This window comes from Plodia interpunctella, chromosome 17 (assembly GCF_027563975.2).
Source record: "Plodia interpunctella isolate USDA-ARS_2022_Savannah chromosome 17, ilPloInte3.2, whole genome shotgun sequence".
Classification (NCBI taxonomy): domain Eukaryota; kingdom Metazoa; phylum Arthropoda; class Insecta; order Lepidoptera; family Pyralidae; genus Plodia; species Plodia interpunctella.
In genome coordinates this window covers 8595292-8614140 of record NC_071310.1, presented here as the reverse complement: position 1 = coordinate 8614140, position 18849 = coordinate 8595292, and the positions used below count along the sequence as shown (strand labels likewise).

The window sequence follows — 18849 nt, the reverse complement described above, 5'->3', positions numbered from 1 at the left end:
TGACATGACATTGACAGTAATATTTTATTATTTAATTTTGTTGGCTTGGCTTTAAGCCATGCAGCCATTCAATGTAATATTTTATCTAATATCTGTGTATTTTACTCAATAAACCTTTCTAACGTCACCTTATTTTTTAGATAAAAAAGTAACGATACCTAAATAACTAAATAAATGAACATAAATACAAGAGAAAATACAACTGACTACTACTTAACACTAACACTAGTAGTTGCACTTAATACATCAAAATTCAAATCACCGGCTTCATTAAAAAACAGATGTAAATGTCATTTTCTTTATATGTCATTTCCACATGTTTGTATTTTCAACTGAGATTTCCAATGTTATTTTCTATGTTTCTTCGTAATAGTGTTCACTAAATTTAATTTATGTAAACTAGATACAAATATAATTTCAAAATGGGTGTTGAGGAAATGGATTCTAAAGAATTTAAATTAAAACCTATGAAGTGCGAATTGAATTTTCTAAGTAAATCCGATGGTTCGGCGATTTTGTCTCAAGGTACAACCTAAACATACATTATGAAAATAAAGTTTTCCTTTAAAATTATAAATTAATCTCTTATTTAGACGTATAAATATATTATACACTTCCTCTGTTTTCTTTCTTCTGTCTGGAGGCTGGAGATTATTTATTATATTTGTTTTTATTTACTTCGTTTTTCCTTATTATTTATATATTTTTTGATTTTACTCATTAATTTACTCTGTCATTTCATGCCAAGCATATGTGACGACTGAAATTACTGCAAAATTTTTATGTTTGATGTAACACTTGAATTTTTATTTTATGCCTTCATTGTTTAGCTAAATGATGATTTTGCCATTGTACCTGTTTTATTGCAAGCATCTAATTTATTTTCCTGTTATTTGTTTTAGTTTATTAAATTATAATATGTTGTGTATATGTATTAGTATACATAAAGGAACTTTTTAAAGCTAGTAAATATTGAATTGGAGGTTTTTTCTGTTCTCAGGTGAGACTGTGGCTTTAGCAAGTGTAAATGGACCAATCGATGTAAAAATGCAAAGTCAAAGTATAGAAAAATCAATGTTGGAAGTCCTTTTTTGTACTAAAAGTGGGAAGCCATCAGTTGGCGACAGGTAAACTAAGCTTTTATATATAACACTAGCTTTCGGCCACTAGCATTTATTTGTCCGGGATGAAGGGTAACCTGTGTCCTTCTCCACACTTCAAACTACACATATGCATCCATCAGGCAGACATTAAATAAGAAATAGAAAAATATTTGTCTAAGATTGTACCTTTCTCTGAGCATATTAGATAGATAGATAATTCGTTTATTTGATTTGATTTAAACAAATTGGTGTGCTGCAAGCAAGACAAAAATTTTCACGGTGTCTTCATCTGCTGCTAAGCATCTGAGTCCATTTTTACTGTTCTAAAATTGTTTTTTTATATGTATTCTATGTTACTGTATTTCAGATATAAAGAGAATGTGATAAAACAGACCTGTGAGACCGCAATCCTGGGTAGTTTATACCCGCGAACAGCCATCACTGTCACTATACAGGAGCTGGAGGACTACGGAGGGGTAATTACACTTTCACTAACTGAACATAACTCAGTTTTTTTCTGTATACAGGTAAAACAATGACTTTAGTAAGTAAATGAAGAATTAAACATTTAATTTAAGAAGTAAACATTTAAATTTATGTTATATATTGGCCTAGTACTTGCTCACTTTATTAATAGATAAAATGTGTATATCTGTTGATCGGCTTCATGTTGACACTTAATGTGACATGTGACATTACTTCACTTTGTTTTACCGCCAATACACAACACTGACAACAGCTACTTAGCGTGTTTTATTTATACACAATTAATTGTTATTTCGAACATAACAATTTATAAGTTAGATTAGAATTACTTCCCTTTATATGTGATATATATAATAGGATATGGCAGAATTGTCCTATTCTGATGTGTCATGTGGTTCCCGCCCTAGAATATAACTACTTCATATCCTCCTAAAGATGTCGTACGAGGCGACTAAGGAACACATTGCCTTTTGAGGCAAAAACAGCATTCTAAGAGGTTTACGCCAGCCAGGTGGCCGGTCATAAAATCATAGCCAAACTAAGCCAAACATAAATTTGAACTTATTTTTAACTACATGGACTCCCGAACTCCACCACAACCGTGAATGCAACCTGAATCTCGTTAGTCTCTTAGTTGCATTCATTCTAAAGATGACAGAGAATTTGTTTACTATGTAACCAATTTGTGCAGTACAATATTATATCCCACCAGTTGCTGTCGTGCAGCTTGAACTGCGTATGTCTAGCGTTACTGAACGCGGGCGTGTCCCTACGCTACGTGTTCGCGGCCGTGTCGGTGGCGCTCGACGACGCCGGCGCGCTGCTGCTCGACCCCAGCGGCCGGCAGGCGGACGCTGCGCGCGCGCACATGAACTTCGTGTTCGAGAGTCGGGGGAAGACGCTTATTACCAGTAAGTTGATTGATCAGGTGGAGGGAACTCGGAAACTATAATGTCTGTTTTTTTTCCTTTTTTTTTTTCGCTGGTTTACTGAAAGAAATGTCTATAGAAATAAGTAGCACATTTGTACACAGTTTGCTGTTTGTAGTTTTATTTTTGTACTGTTGTGTTGGAAACATAAATCTATATATAAAAGAAGACACCGAACAACTGACTGGATATCAAGGCACAGCCCAAACCGCTGGGTCTAGAAACACGAAGGTTCCTTATGTGGTCTAGGGGTGCACTAAGGATTTTTCAAAATTGATCCTCTAAGGGGGTAAAAAAGGGGCTCAAAGTGTGTATGTGCAAAAGCCAGTATATCTATATCTATACATATATTAAAACTGTAAGCAGGCTATGTCTCTACGTAGAACATACTAATGAAAAATAAATAAGGCAGTACATTATAGTAATTGGTACATAATATTTGTTGTTAGGTTTCACAGAAGGCTCGTTCGGCGAGGACACGTACAGAGAGGCGCTGGAGCGGAGCCGCGCTGCCAGCGACCTGATCTTCGGGTTCTACCGCGAAGTCGTCTCCAAATATGGAAATGTTATAGGTTAATATATTATTATGCGAGTCATGTTGTTGTTTCTTTTTCAATACACCCACACAGATGACACAGAACGAAATAATTTTACATTTTATACGACATCTGCTCGGAAAGAATCATGTTTAAACTTAGATGCGAAAATACGTAATCGAACAAAAAGGCGGGCGGAAAATAAATAAATAAATATATTAGGACAAATTACACAGATTGAGCTAGCCCCAAAGTAAGTTCGAGACTTGTGTTATGGGATTCTAACTCAACGATACTATATTTTATAACAAATACGTATATAGATAAACATCCAAGACCAATCAGAAAAAGATCATTTTCCATCATGACCCGACCGGGGATCGAACCCGGGACCTCTCGGTTCAGTGGCAAGAACTTTACCACTGCGCCACCGAGGTCGTCAAAAAATTATATGATAATCCATAATTCCCTTGGGAAGTAAATGTGAAAGTAGCTGAATATAAATGTAATTTGGACAGTAGGTACCAAACGATTCCGTTGTGTTATTGTAAAATTTAATGACAGCGATTGGTATTCTTGTTTCAAAATAAGTATTTACAATGCAAGCTTTTAAAATTGTATTTTTTTCGTAGACAGGTGTTGTATGAAGAATTATTTATCACTGTAAAGAAATTACGATTTACGCCTTCGACTCCCTCTCGGACCTCCCTCGCTATACACCTCTCGCTAGATCTCGGTGTAAAATTTTACTATTATCAACTACATATAATATGCGCAAAATCTCAAAACCATAGTTATCAAACAATGACTTTAATACAAATGAAGCATTCATAACAAAAACATATACTTAAGTAAATATGATAGTGCATTTTGTTTTAAGGATCGGCTGTTTTTTCTACAGTACAGTCGCCTATCAAAATCTATATTCAAAATCAAACAATTTTATCTCACTTAAATTTAACTTTAGCCCGCGGCTTCGCCTGCGTGATTTCCCACGAGAGCAGTTATTTTTCCGGGATGAAAGGTCGATGTCCTTCTCCGTACTTCAAACTACATGTATGAAAGATTTTAAGAAGATTGGTTCAGTATATAGAGCGTGAAGAGGTAAGAAACAAACTTACTTTAGCATTTATATTATTAGTTAGGATAACCTTAAATATTGTAATGTCATAACGCAACGAATGAATGTACTTAAGTATATAATAATTATCTTGAAAACTACAATCGTTTGGCATTTTGTAACAGACGTGGCCAATTAAACGGTCATTCAGGCTGTATATGATAGCCATCACCGGCATAACAATGTGAATCGAATGCGGACCTTTGCGACGCCGACCCGCTACCGAACGTAAGGGAAAAAAAGGAAATCCTTTCGAACGTGCTTCTTTAAGGACTGGGATACACTTTACCTTTTTGTATCGCATTGTGGAGACGCTGGGGTACTGAGATACAAGCTTAGTTCAGACACCAGTCATGAATTTCTACATTATACCTTTTCCTTTTTCCATACTGTGTAATTGATTATGGAGATAATAATAAATTTGTTGTTTTGTCTTAATTGTAGGTAATGAAAAGTATATATGTTTTTTTTTTCAATCCTTGTTGCGTATCAATAAGAGCTATTGAAAAGCAGTTTTGGCTTTAAATTACCTGAAACCTTTGGGACGCCAGCGCAAGCATCAAACAGGTGATTGGTTCTCCCAATCTGGAACCATTTGAATTTACAAAGAAATGTGTACTTAATTGGTGTGTTCTGTACCTTCTTCGAATATTTTATTTGGCTTCAGTACATTACGTCATTACCCTTAGCGGGGTAGATAGAACCAAGATCGTGGTGGAATTGAGATTAGGATGTTAGGTTGATGGTCCATTACGTAGGTAATCTGCGCCTACCCAACTTTTACAATCTCCATTCAAATCAACTCACTAAGGAGTTCGCTGTAATAACTCACTGACTTGGTAACCCACGAAACCTCAGTGTGCCTCCCGCCTGCATCGAAAAAAAAACCAAGATGGCCGATCAACGCGATCTCGGATGCAAATGTCCAGCACAATCGCGCCGCCGCACATTTAAATGTCTCCACTGAAGCAATCCTTGTCATTTTTGCTCTATTTACAACATTGTTCGGTAGCCAGCCTTTCTGAATGGCAATCGAGGTCACTCGAATACAAAAATAAAGGGTTGTGTTTTTAGGATTTGAAATTAACAAACCTATTTACGATAACTCCCAACAGAAACTTAAAATGTGATATATACTTTTATTATCTGGTTATCTATCTATAACATTGCTTAGGCAGCTGATAGGCAACAATCCAAAGCACTTCCAAGGTGGGTTAAAGTCGGGTAGCTGGTTGTAAAATCACAGCCGATTCTTGAAATTTTAAGGTTTACCTCTTACGCCAGGTTTCGCTGCATCACAGACTCGAATACAACCGGAAACAATTAATGAGAGGTACCTATGCCTACTTTATATCTACCTCATTTGATAAGGACAAGGGAAATTTTATGTTTTCATGGCTAACTAAAAACATACTGTTACACTATTGGCTGTTAAATGCCTATGACGACACAACAGCTGACCAATGAACGCGCGAGGAAACACTAAAAACTTTAACACACAATAAAGTTTTTATGGGGGCCATTACACGTTAGTAAAATACGCAACAATCGATCTTATTTCGCAGTCATTAAGGGTAGATTTAGTAATTAAAGGTATTGGATCAAAATTAGCCTTTTTGAGGGGTAATAATCGATATGTGTTGCACGTTTCTTATCTATGTAAAGGTGAAAAGTACAATTTTACAATAACTTGATACTATAAGCATCTGCTTGTTAGTTTTAAATTATTTTCAATTGTAATAAAAGTATTTCTACCGGAAATTTTATTGCCCTTTGAGTACTTATTTGTTTGTCAACTTGCTGGGATAAAAAGTACCTACCCACGAATTATTCCAGGTTAAATTCACACCGTGTACCAAATTCCATAACAATCCGTCCAGTGGATTTTGCGTGAAAGAGTAACCATACACACATACATTCTCACAAACTTTCCCATTTATAATACTAGCTGCGCCCCAGGGCTTTGCTCCCGTGGGAATTTCCATGAGTACCAAATTTCATAACAATCTGTCCAGTAGACTTTGCGTGAAAGAGTAACATACTTACAAACATACATACACATATATGTAGCTATACATACATTCTCACAACTTTTCGCATTTTGGAGTTCTACCTAACTACATTCATTTAAGGCCATCAAAGCTTATACATACATATTTCAGAAGTGCAACGAAATACTGATGAAATTTAGAAAAACGCCAAGATAATAGCGGGGCGGGTCTCCCGGTCGTAAATCGTCGGGCGCCGCACTTTTTATTAAAATTATGTGCTTCCGAACCATAAATTATGGCCAACTATTTACTGTCTGTCTGTGTATAAGATTATTTTATATAATAATCGATTGGGCGTAGCTGCAAAGCCGTGTTTTGATTCCTTCGACAGGTTTAGGCATCTTGTAAAAGTTTTAACTGTGGTTACAAGGTAATTTCCCACATAAATTAGTTTTTTAAGCTCATTTGCACATTACTCTACGTTTTGATAAAATAACTGCTAATGTAATTTTACAGATAAAAGTAACTGCTAGATAAATCTGCCTGAATTCGTCAGGTTTTTTTGCACATTACTCCACCTTTTGATAAAATATTACAATGTAATTTAACAGATAAAAGAAACTGCTAGATAAATCTGCCTGAACTGATTGGCCCGTTAGTCCTATCCAACACTTATGAAACAATCTGTTTGATATGTTACCTAAGCACATAGACTATCAGATAATATAGATATATAGGTCAAACAGGGCCTAAATATTGTAAAGTTCTTTGTTAATTAATGAATAAATAAATATTGTATACTAGCTAAGCCTTTACCTGTCTGATGGTAAGCAAAAACTGGAGTCCATAGACTTCGCAGTTACCCAATAAAAGTTATTGATGCGATGCTGACTTTAAAAAAAGTGATAATTCGTTTCTTCTTGTAGGTGTGTGGTTCCGACCTAGAATAGGACTACTCTACTTCCTCCCGTGGAAGCCTAAGGAACCCATAGCCTAAGCAGCTTAGGCAACAACAACATTCTCAAGGAGAGTTGACGTCAGGCAGGCTGGTTATAAAATCACAGTCGAATCCTCAAAATTTTAGGATTATTTTTCGACATTAGGTTCGATAAAAACATTAGCGTTGACCATAGATAAAAGAAATATATTAATTTTATCTCATGTCATAATGTATAATGAGTCCAGTGTCCTGTAACGTCCAGTCTCACAACGTCAAACAGAATGACCAATATCAATAAAAGTCCAGCCAAGGGTACCTACACGTTTTCTATTGATAGGTATTACGAGTAGGGGAGAAAAGACCACCTTCAATAAAAGGTGTCCACTGTGGGTGTCCATAATTACACAATCCAGGAGTAGCACCATCTCAATTGGATCAAGAAGGGGCTGCTGCGTAATTATCATGACGGTTAAAACCTTTTTTAATTGCAGCGCGATTATTATTTATAAAACATGCTTTTATTGGAGTAATTGAGCGCCCGCAGGTATTTGGGACTGGCTGGTATTCATTTCTAAAATGGAAGGGGAGAAAGAAAAATAAATTTGTTTTTAAATTGCTCTCACTGGTTAAATGCTTCGATTCTAGCTTGGTACTTATTCAAAACTATCGCAGACCAACTAGGTATTTTATGGCCGTTCCCAATAAACAATCACTAGTACCTATGTAATAGATTGAATGGTATCTGATGGTACCTACCTACCTATAACCTTCTAGATTAGCATTTCGTTACGTACAAACAATAAAATTCAAACAACAAAGAAAAGGCTGCGGTGATTTCTTTATTTGTTGGCTTAGTTTTAGACTAAATTATGTGGTTTTAGAGAAGTAAAAAATATATACGTCAGTGACGCTTATCATCTGAGGTCGAATAAAGGATTTTAAATTTGGAACACGGGAGCAATACAATCATTAAAAAAATTAAATAAATTTATAAACTATGGCATAAAGATAACATTTCCGCATACCTACTCCTTTACCTACATTTCTTTTTTCTAAAGAAAAAAAAAGGAAGTATTTTGACTTCAATGAAATGTCAAAAATACAGCGTCATTAAACATGTCGGCATGCTGTTTGTCAACAAAAAACTAACTGAAATTAATTTAAAAAATATTTAAGTGTAAAATGTCGCCACTATTTCCACGATGTTTGAAAAATTTCAACGGCATATCTATTTCGAATTTTAAATTGATTGAGAACCAGAAAATAAATGAGTCACTATGCAGAATTAACAGAAATAGCCGGTATGTAATTATTTTTATATACTTATCCTATTTAGTTACCTATAAAAGTCCAAATGAGAGGGCTCTTATGTCGTACCTATATTCTTGTCCATACCTACAAAGAATTTGCAAATTTGTCGATTTATGCAAAATGTGGAGATTTTTTTCCAAATGGGCGCGCTTTTTACACAACTGACCAAAAAAGGAGTGTTGTTTCAATGTTCTTGTTTTACATGTCTGAATAATTATTATACTTAAATAATTTCATGATTTTAATGTAAGTACCTACTTACGAGTTTAAATTTTTTTTAGACAAAGTCAAAATTTAAAAAATTAGACCAATGCACATAATCATGATCCCAAATAGCTACAAGTACCTACCATAGATTATTTTACCCAGGAAAGGTAGGTACTTAATTGATACCAAGCATATGATTCTCCGCAGACGTTATTCCCGCTGGGCCGGTCTCAGCTTCGGCCAGCGCGGCGAGCTGGACTGGCGGACGGTGCTCAGCGAGGCGCAGCAGGTGGTGGGCTACCCCACCTCGTTCCTCAACCTGCGGTGGCTGCTCAACGACGAGATCGCCAACACTGCCCACCATCTCAGGAAACTGGTAAGCATTATACACAGTCAGCCAGCATAGATTTTACGTATACTGTATTTTTCCAAAATGGCTTTGGGGAAATGGGTGACATGGTCCCAGAATGCCAGAATGGGAGGATCGCTCACCCGTCTGGTGCCTGCGCTGCAGTCCCCAACTTTTCGAATATAGCATCTCTCGGCTCTGGAATAATGATGTGATTCCTGAATTTTCCCTAAAAGCTGCGTTGTGTTTTGAGGAACTGTTTGACATGATACCAACTGGTACATTTTATTATCCGATATAAATATAAATATAAATATATTAGGACAAATCACACAGATTGAGCTAGCCCCAAAGTAAGTTCGAGACTTGTGTTATGGGATACTAACTCAACGATACTATATTTTATAAATAGATACATATATAAATAAACATCCAAGACCCGGGCCAATCAGAAAAAGATCATTTTCCATCATGACCCGACCGGGGATCGAACCCGGGACCTCTCGGTTCAGTGGCAAGAACTTTACCACTGCGCCACCGAGGTCGTCAATCGAGGCGCATCCGATGGGGACTTTGGAGCCCACAATGTCGCGTTTAGTGTGCTTTACAAGGAACTTCCTCTCGTGTACTCTTAGGTGCCATGGTTTTCTCTAGAGACATCGAGTTCTAAAACGGACGTGAATTTAGTCATTCAGAGCCTAGAATTCGTAGAGCACATTTAAGCTCCAAGATCCGATTGCCATTAGGCGATTATTTTAAGTCACGTTAGAGTGCCTTTGGAATCTGAAATCTGGTGCCTATCAAACTTTTATCCCCGAAAGAAAGACAACAAAAAATGTTCTGTAGGTTGGCACCAATCACCCGCTTCTGAAATCCGCGAAGAATCTCCTCATTGGCTCCAAGAGCGATCTGCAGTCGGTGGGGCTGATCGTGTTGCTGGTGTCCAAGGCGGCCGGCTTCAACGCGCTGGAGTTCACCCGTGACCAGTACGATTCAGGGGTTCTTCATGCTCAGAGAGGTATCATTCACTTTGTTAGCTGATTTCCTTCCAAGGCAAGGTTTGGAAGTACATAGGTAGAGAGGAAAATAGCGTAGTTTTGTGGTCTTCCTTCTCTCTCTCTAATTTCATCTCTCGAATGACATTAATATTTATTTGCGCACCTTACCAAGGTATAATGTTTGATTTTGATTTTAGGCGATTTCCTAGATTGATCCTCAGGGTCAGCCTTCTCACGAGTTCAGTTTCCGCTTTTCTACTATTCCGCACGGTCTTCAGCGTCCTTATTTGTCAGACTATTTGAACACAAATGAACTCTTCCTTCGCACCAATAAGTATCCCCTCTTCTGAAATCAGCCATGAATTTGCGATCGAAAGAGCGACAACTTTGAAACAATTTATCAAATTGCGCTCTTTATGTTGTAGGTTTGGCAGAAATCGTTGAAATGAAGAGAACTGGGCACATGATCCACAAGACGATGGTGAACCTGCAAGAGAAGGAGAAACACGGAGACAAGTACAAGGACTTGCTCTACGGGAACAAAATTGTTTTGTTGAGCGGTGAGTTAGTATTTTACGAATTTCATAGGAAAAGCTATAGCGTAGGTCGCTTTTGATGTTATAAGGTTATCCACGAGACAGGCTAAGCTTAGTGTGGGAACCTTTGTTAATAACAATCGGATTTGCATGTTCTCTTTCTTGTTTAGATTCTTTCGTGTTAGTTTCGATACAAATAATCTGTAACATGTAATCTTCTATGGCAATAAACATTTTTATTATTATTATTATTATATAATTTATGCTTTTTTCCAAAAAATGAAAATAAATGTCTTAACTTGGGTAATAAAAAAATCATCAAACACGCCTACACTGACGAAATGACAAAAGAAATACCGACTGACCAAAATATGAAGAAAAGTCAGGCGTTTTACATTTACGCAATGACGTAACCTCTTCATACGAAATTAGGAAGTCTGAGTGCTAAAAGCAAGGCTTAGCTTCAACTAGGTGTTTGGAACACTAGACCTTGTTGATAAGGACATTAATTCCAGGAGACTACCTCCTGGCGACGTGTCTCCATCAGTTGGGCATCCTCCGCAACAACGCGGTCACGGAGCTGATCTCCACGGGCCTCAGGGACCTGGTCGAGAGCGACTGCTTCGGGGAGCGCGACCCTGACAACAATCCTGTGCCTAGTAAACCTAAAGGTAGGGCTTTTGTCTTTAAGAATATTTTTTTCATACCAGCGACACCGCCTAGTACTAGGCGTACTTCTATAGACCTTCGGGAATAATTAATCTACCTAACAGTGAATAGTGCATCAAAATCCATTGCGTGGATTAAAAGAAGAAAGCTTATCTTTTTATAAGAAAGCCATAACCAAGTCGATTATCCAACAGGCCACAACGACATCAAAGCGAATTACCACTGGGAGACAGAAGACAACCTCGGCAAACTTGGTTCCAACGAGTTCCTCGGACAAGGCAAAGACGAATGGATACTCCGGACGATGTTAACCTCAGGCAGCATCCTCGGCAAAGGCTGTCAAGCTGCCATGAAGCTTGCCAGAAGGGGTGAACAGTTAGAAAGAGATGCCTATGTTTTGGGAGGACATTTAGCTTTGCTCTGGCAGTTACATCTCGATGTCAAAGACTTCTTCACCCATCCATACTCATATTCGTTAGTGGGATCACCAGTGACCTTAGCCATGTGGGAATATCCGAGTCTGTACGCGCATATATTGCACGCAAAGTTGGAGAAATCACCAGTGGAATATAAGCAGCTGTATTATGCTGTCCAGGCAACAAGAGCTATGGAGTATCTGTCGGATTTCATTGATGACGAATTGGGGGCTGTTCTGAAGTATAGCGAGAGGTTTCCGATAGAAGACGCGAGAGTAGCCATACAGAGAATGGCTCTGACGATTCACGGAGAGGCGATACAATACATCGAGAAGTGAAAGTAGATTGAATGTTCGGAATCATCCGAAATGTTCGTTCGGCGATTTGGAAATTTTTAAGTAGAAGAAAAGATGTCCAAGATGAGTGTAAAACTGGAGAATGGTTAAGGCTCTGTTTGAAAAAGGTTGAGAATAAAGGAATGAATGAATGTTCTAGGCGTATCGAATGCGGTTCTATGTATCTAGAAGGTCGTCGGTAGATTTTGTGATTTTCGTCAATGGTTATTCGTGCGTTCACTTGATGGCATGTAAATTAAATTATTATTAAAACATTTTTGATTTTGCCTTTAACATAAACTTCGTATTTATGAATTGTTCTTTGGCGAATTAATCGATTGGGACCGTAAGGTGTCATGTCAAAAGCGTTGAAATGGTTTTATGTGGCATATGCACAATATTCTATTCTTTTCCTTCGGTATGTCACAACACAACAACAAAGATAGCGCTACAGCACTACAGATATTCAGCAGACATAAATCGAATTCATATTTTTGTAACCGAATTCATACCATGAAATATCTGCGTACATACTTTTTAAACATGAAAAAATTTACCTAGCTATTTTAGAGTTGCGAGAATTTACAAATATAATTATTGGAAATAAAGAGAAACTAAAATCCCGCCATTTACATGACATGTCGATTAATGTCAATGTCACGCGGTTAAATTAACCGCTTATTTGGCAAAAGCGCGGGAAACGCTGATAGCGCGTCGATAACTGAAATGAGCTGTCCCTGTACTGCCGGTCCTAAGTGCCGGTCGGTTAATGAGTAGAGGTACCTGCATTCCGATATTTTTTAATTGAATTCACACATCAACGAAGATTATAACCGTATTGAGAACTCATACTTTACTATTTAGAGGTCTTAGAGCGCGGCCTCATTGTTACGTTGCACTCCGCTACGTCGACGGATTACGCATTTTTGTATGCCGACACATAATTCCGTCAATGTAGGTACATTAATCTAATATTTCAGATCAATACTAGGATGTCATAACAGTTCGATACTATTGCTTTTCCTCAAACTATCGATAGTCAATCGAAACGCAATCTCGCAATCGACGATCTCGGTGGCGCAGTGGTAAAGTGCTTGCCACTGAATCGAGAGGTCCCGGGTTCGATCCCCGGTCGGGTCATGATGGAAAATAATCTTTTTCTGATTGACCCGGGTCTTGGATGTTTATCTATATATGTATTTGTTATAAAATATAGTATCGTTGAGTTAGTATGCCATAACACAAGTCTCGAACTAACTTTGGGGCTAGCTCAATTTATGTGATTTGTCCTAATATACTTATTTATTTATTTATATTTATTTAATCTATAGTTGATTACAACACTAGTGCGGTAATACTAGCGTCAAAGACACAAATCATATAATAAACCTCTCTAAATCGATCTCCTAAACATCTAGACAAAGCATCTAGGTAGTTGATTTCATGAAAGTGTGGATTATTTAGTATTGGAAATATGACAAATACAGTTTTTTGCAACAGATTTTATTAACCACAAATAAACTCCCTGTACAGCATAAAAATCAAAAATGTTTCATAATATTGAAATAAATACATTATGTATAATCAGATTACAGATATAACTTCCAAAAATAACATAAAAATAATCTTATAAAAAACTGATAAATTTATGAAGACAGACAGACACTCAATTAAACTTCAGAATTAAAAAATGGGAAATATGACCTGGATAACGCTCAAATGAGAGACTGAATCGAAATATACCAATAAAAAACAATTTTACTAATTTACATTTGTAATATCTAAACATAAATAAAAATGATTCCAAAAACATTGAAATTGTGTTAAACAATGAACATTGCTTGTACTTACTATTATTGTCTTCTTAAGTATAAAACATAATATTAAGCTACTAAACTTAAACAAAATTTAAAACATTTTGCTATGCCAGACATATTTATTTTGTCTTATACAAATCTCCTATTTTCAATAACCCAAGGTAAAAAAAGCTCATTAATATTGTATGAGATCAATACATGATTCATTCCATAATCACTGTAAAATAAGTTGCATAATATTACACAAGGTTACAATGTTAAACAAATGTTTACTCATAGGAATAGGAACTATTTTTATTGTTTACAAATTAGTATGTACTCTTTCACATACATTACTCAAATATTCCATTGTTACTACAAAATTATGCTAATATATTAATTTATTTAAATAAATACACAAATTATGTTGGTTCAACTTTAAATTTTGGATCACAATGTCTTTATCAATTGTTTTATAGTAGTAATAGCTTGGCTGTTACCAAATTTTTCTATGTGACTTTCTGCTTTACTCACATGTTCATAATATAATTCTTTTGTTTTTTCTACAGCATTAGTTTGTAATACTTTATCTTTTAACTCGTCACAATCTACATCTGATACATTTAATCTACCTTTTTCTATTACATAATATAAATCTGGATTTTCATTTAATGCAAATAAAACTGGTGCACTCACTAAAGAGAATGGTTCTTTGTTATCACTAGTCAACTTTTGTAAGTCAGTTGCGGCTTGCCACGCTAAACACAAGTGGCAGCCAAACAGGTATGCATTCTCTTGCTCCTGTAATCCCTGGTCTCCTAGTAACATGGCCCCTTGACATCCCCGCCCAAGTAAAGTACCACCACTGTATAAAGTCCGTAACGTCCACTCCCTAATTGGCGAACCTAAGGTATCCATCACATCTAAAGGGAGAGTATCTGTACAAATTAGGAATTCGTCTTTGTTACAATGCATTGGTTTTCCAGGTAATGGCATATTCTGAGAGTCTCGTTCACCGAAAAATTCTCCTTCGCTGATATCTCTCAATGCTGTGGATATCAAGTAAGATAAATCTTGGTTCTTCAATCGTGCTAACATCCCATTAGCAGTTACAAGTAAATAATCGCCAATGAGTATGGCAACTTTATTTGCAAACATTGCAGTATCAGTTATTTGGAGTTGTTTCTCTATGCTAATGTTTAACAGTCCTCTATGTACATAATGCCCAGTACGGATCATTTCTGTCAACTCGGCTAAAACCCTTTGGTTCTCCGTTGTTTTGTTTGCCTGCAAAGTAGTGCCTATAGTTACTGCTTTCGACAATAACAAAATGACAAGGCCCCAAGGTTGTTGGTTGTTGTGTTCATTGTATATCAATGTTTTGGCCGTTTTTATGATTGGATGGTTGGTGTCAACCTGTGAAGTAAATTATCAACATTAGTTTTAATAAAATATTAATTTGCTGCCGCTAAACTGAGCCTAACCTATCATTTATAAAATTAAGATAAGATTTTATGAAATTTAATGAAAATATTGAACTATAATCAATTTATCAATAAATTGCCATTGTTAGCCCAGTTTATCTTTTTTTTGTGATAATTGTTAGCATTAGCAATTAGTATAAAGTGACGCAAATCAATTGTAACAGGAAGTATCCTTGAAGTCCGACCTGTCACATGGCCGTGTTACATAACACCGCGTTTATAACTTAAAACATTGCTCTAATTTTCCAATTTACTTTCTATAACTTTCAAAACATGAGTGCACACAATTTTAACACCTTTTCTTCTAGATATAACACAAAAAATTAAACAAATGTAATAAAAATACAAACTTACAACTTTGCGCAAATGCATAGCTAAATTTGCGAATTCGTCACTTAAAAGCCATCTCAGGTTCATAAAAGAGGTTGGATATCCCACTATCTTCTCAGCTTCTCTAATGACTTTGCCCCAATGAGCCAGGGAAGGCCGAAATACGAGATCTTCATGAGTTAAATTGGTCAAAGTGCTCTCCGCACGAAATTGTTGGGTCACCAACGCTGCGCGGCGTATTTGACGGATTAATGCATACGACATTGTTAATCACCTTTATGCTTATTGTTCATATATACAAATAGCATAAATTAATGTTAGAATTAATTAGAAATTGTAAGAAAACAAAACACTGCACAGCGCGGTCGTGGGATTATGTCATGTTTATTTTGACATTTCAATAGTGCGTTCGGAACTTAGGTTCAGGCAGGTCCCGATGGCTCAGTCTTGTAGAATGAATTTGAGGTTTAATAATTTGTTTATTACTACAATTAATAAGTAATTAAAAAGTAAGTGATAAAACATGTAACCATACGATTAAGATTCGATTCGACTTAATGGGTGTTCAATAAAATTAATAGCATGTCGTTTCTGAACGACAAAAGAGAAAAACTGGTACTGAACTGACCAATTCATTAATAAATGAATAGTAAGTCGATTAAACCAATTCTAAATTGCTGTACTATAACATAACTTTTTATAAATAACTAGGTACAGGTATATATAAAGATATATCTTTTTTTAACTTTCCATTACATAAATAATATAAAATAAATCTGTTCTTGTCGGTCTTAAGGTCTGTTTGCTATGTAGCTAGCGAGTTATAACTCGCACAGAATACATAATCAAATACATAATTGTTAAAAAACGAACATTCCTTTTAATATTCGCTTGCATTTTACCACCCTTCCACCGGCAGATCAATCAGGAATGCAACCGATCAAAATGCAAAACTGCATGCGTTTTGTTCCTTTTATGGTACCAGGATAACATAAACTGCCAACAAATTATACGCCGCTTTTATTTTTAATTGGTATGGACGAGCCACCGTCTTCGCCAGGGGCCTCCCTGGGCCGTTCTATTTTTGAATTATGGCGCGCCGACACGTGATTGGGCGAAGCAGGCAGCAATATGCATTATTTATTGGGAATACCTTATCTGTTTGGTGGTTATGAAACGGATTTTAATAGGGATGCGCGATTTATTAATTAGTTTTTGTATGGGATATCAACTTCTAGACTTTTCATTGTCATTTCGTCTAAAAATCTATATTAAAAGCAATACCGCAATTCCTACACTCGTGCAGGCACGTGCCTTGATTCTCGACGAGGATAAAATCTCATTAATGCCATCACTTTGGAGCACCCTGTCTGATCGAGTGCCTATTCTAACTGGAGTCTTCCATCCAGTTGCTTTACCATATGAAGTATCTCGTCTTCATTCCTTACGGGGTAGGCAGGGTTAAGAGTAAAACAAAAATTTGATACTAGTGGTAATGTTGAATTACAACTTCTAGTTACGCCATTGATTGATCAAAAGATTAATCAGAAATGAGACCTTTTCGTTTCATCAGCACTTTTTCACTTTCTCAAAGTCAAAGTTTAGTTTCAAAGGAATAAATTTGAGAATCAAAGATGGCTGGGTGTTTTGTAATTGTATTTTGCAGAATTTTGCCATAAATCCCCGACCCGCTTCGCCTGTTTGGCTGCGCGGAAATTTTGAGTTTTGATAATTTGTAATATTTAATTTCATCCAATAAATAACTAAATCATTGTTACAATGTTAACACCTAATTTTCGCCTGTGGTTTGCGCTCTACTTACAAAGTCAAGTCACCATGCATGCCGTTGTAATAAAAGGGCGAATTTCAATTAATTCGGGCAAGTTATTGTGCAATAGACTGTACTTAACTATATTTGGGTTGTAATTAACGGCCCGTATAATTTGAATGCCATTTTGTTTAATCTAACACCGAACCTTATAAATATGCATATTGTATTTTTTGAAGGCGAGCGTTAATAAGTGAGTATTAAAATGCTACGGTAAATTGCTCCCTCAGTGTTTTACCCAGCCCATTGCCAATCCTATCCGTTTAAAACCAATTATGGTTTATTATTGCTTGAAAGAGAAAAAATATTGGCGCCTGAACGGGACAGAAAGACCACAGACAAGTGTAGGCTGTGTACAAAGAAAACGCGCGCGCTTTTTTTTTTCTTTATAATTTTATTTTTTTAATGCACACACGGGCACGGGCGCGCTGTCTTGATCGTGAATGGAGGGCTAATGGACTGTTCGAAATATAAAATTAAATTGGATATAATGAGCTACATAGGGCAGATGTGCTCAATGTGGGCTGCCGTGGATCCTAGGCAAACATTATTTATTTTTTTTTCTGCTAGAAAGTTAAGGAGTAAACAAATAAATGAAATAGTAAAATTTTCGTATTTGCCAATTGCCAAATTTGGTAATCGATGAAAGTCAGGTAGAGTGGCGTCAATCCATGACAATAAATAAAAAATAATGGAATAAAATATTTTAGCTTGCTTGATATGAAACTTGAAAAATGTTTCTGTACAGAGTATCATACACAAAAACTTTCGCTTACACAAATAAACATTAACTATTAATAACACAAGTATTGATTTTCTTTAAATTTGGTCAGCGCTGTTGTGTCATCTTTATTTCTACATCTTGGCGTAGTGTTAAAGATAGACGATACGTTCAGTATAATTTTGAGTAACTAGCTTTACCAGCGGCTCGCCCGCGTGATTTTCCCTTCAGTGAAATACTTAGACTCTTTAACTAATCTGGTTTCCCATACAAACTTTGAACCCCCTTTTTACATCCTTAGGGGATGAATTTTGAAAGATCCTTTCTTAGTGCATCCCTAGACTATATAAGGAACTTTCGTGCTAAATTTGAAGTTTCTAGACCCAGCGGTTTGGGCTGTGCGTTGATATGTCAGTCAGTCATTCGTGTCTTCTTTTATATTATAGACTACCGTACTAATTTGAATGTAGGATAATATGATGTACTGTAAGATAACAAAAATAATTTGAAATAAAATTCTAGCTCTAGTCTAATTTCGTAACAAATGTTTGACTTTGTTACGATAAGAAAATCTTTTGGAACCACTGACGTATGGTATCGCGATCGCTCTTCGACGGCTGGCTGAAGGCTTTGTTCTTCAGGTCAACGGCCCCGTTTCGTTTTAAGTAATTAAATTCGTTTTTGTATTGTTTTAGCTGTTAGCATTTTATAGAATTTGTTTCAATGTAATTATGTCTTCTATTATAGCTATTGAGTGAACTGAG

General features: G+C 36.2%; 3 protein-coding genes across 3 annotated transcripts; 2 read left to right on the top strand and 1 right to left on the bottom strand.

Moving 5' to 3' along the window:
* Positions 1–298: 298 nt before the first annotated feature.
* On the top strand, positions 299–3114 carry Rrp46. The gene is made up of 5 exons (XM_053757491.2): positions 299–525; positions 1001–1127; positions 1471–1579; positions 2302–2500; positions 2968–3114. The coding sequence occupies exons 1-5, from the start codon at positions 423–425 to the stop codon at positions 3093–3095; spliced, it is 666 nt and encodes a 221-aa protein (XP_053613466.1). The 5' UTR covers positions 299–422; the 3' UTR covers positions 3096–3114.
* Positions 3115–8226: 5112 nt separating this feature from the next.
* On the top strand, positions 8227–12201 carry LOC128677263 (all trans-polyprenyl-diphosphate synthase PDSS2-like). The gene is made up of 6 exons (XM_053757976.1): positions 8227–8406; positions 8831–8999; positions 9819–9990; positions 10396–10530; positions 11022–11177; positions 11370–12201. Exons 1-6 carry the CDS (start codon positions 8288–8290, stop codon positions 11927–11929), a joined length of 1311 nt encoding a protein of 436 aa, XP_053613951.1. The 5' UTR covers positions 8227–8287; the 3' UTR covers positions 11930–12201.
* Positions 12202–13417: 1216 nt separating this feature from the next.
* On the bottom strand, positions 13418–15929 carry LOC128677209 (all trans-polyprenyl-diphosphate synthase PDSS2-like). Its single transcript, XM_053757891.1, has 2 exons — positions 15561–15929; positions 13418–15138 (listed from the first exon to the last, which is right to left on the bottom strand). Exons 1-2 carry the CDS (start codon positions 15798–15800, stop codon positions 14173–14175), a joined length of 1206 nt encoding a protein of 401 aa, XP_053613866.1. The 5' UTR covers positions 15801–15929; the 3' UTR covers positions 13418–14172.
* Positions 15930–18849: the final 2920 nt, after the last annotated feature.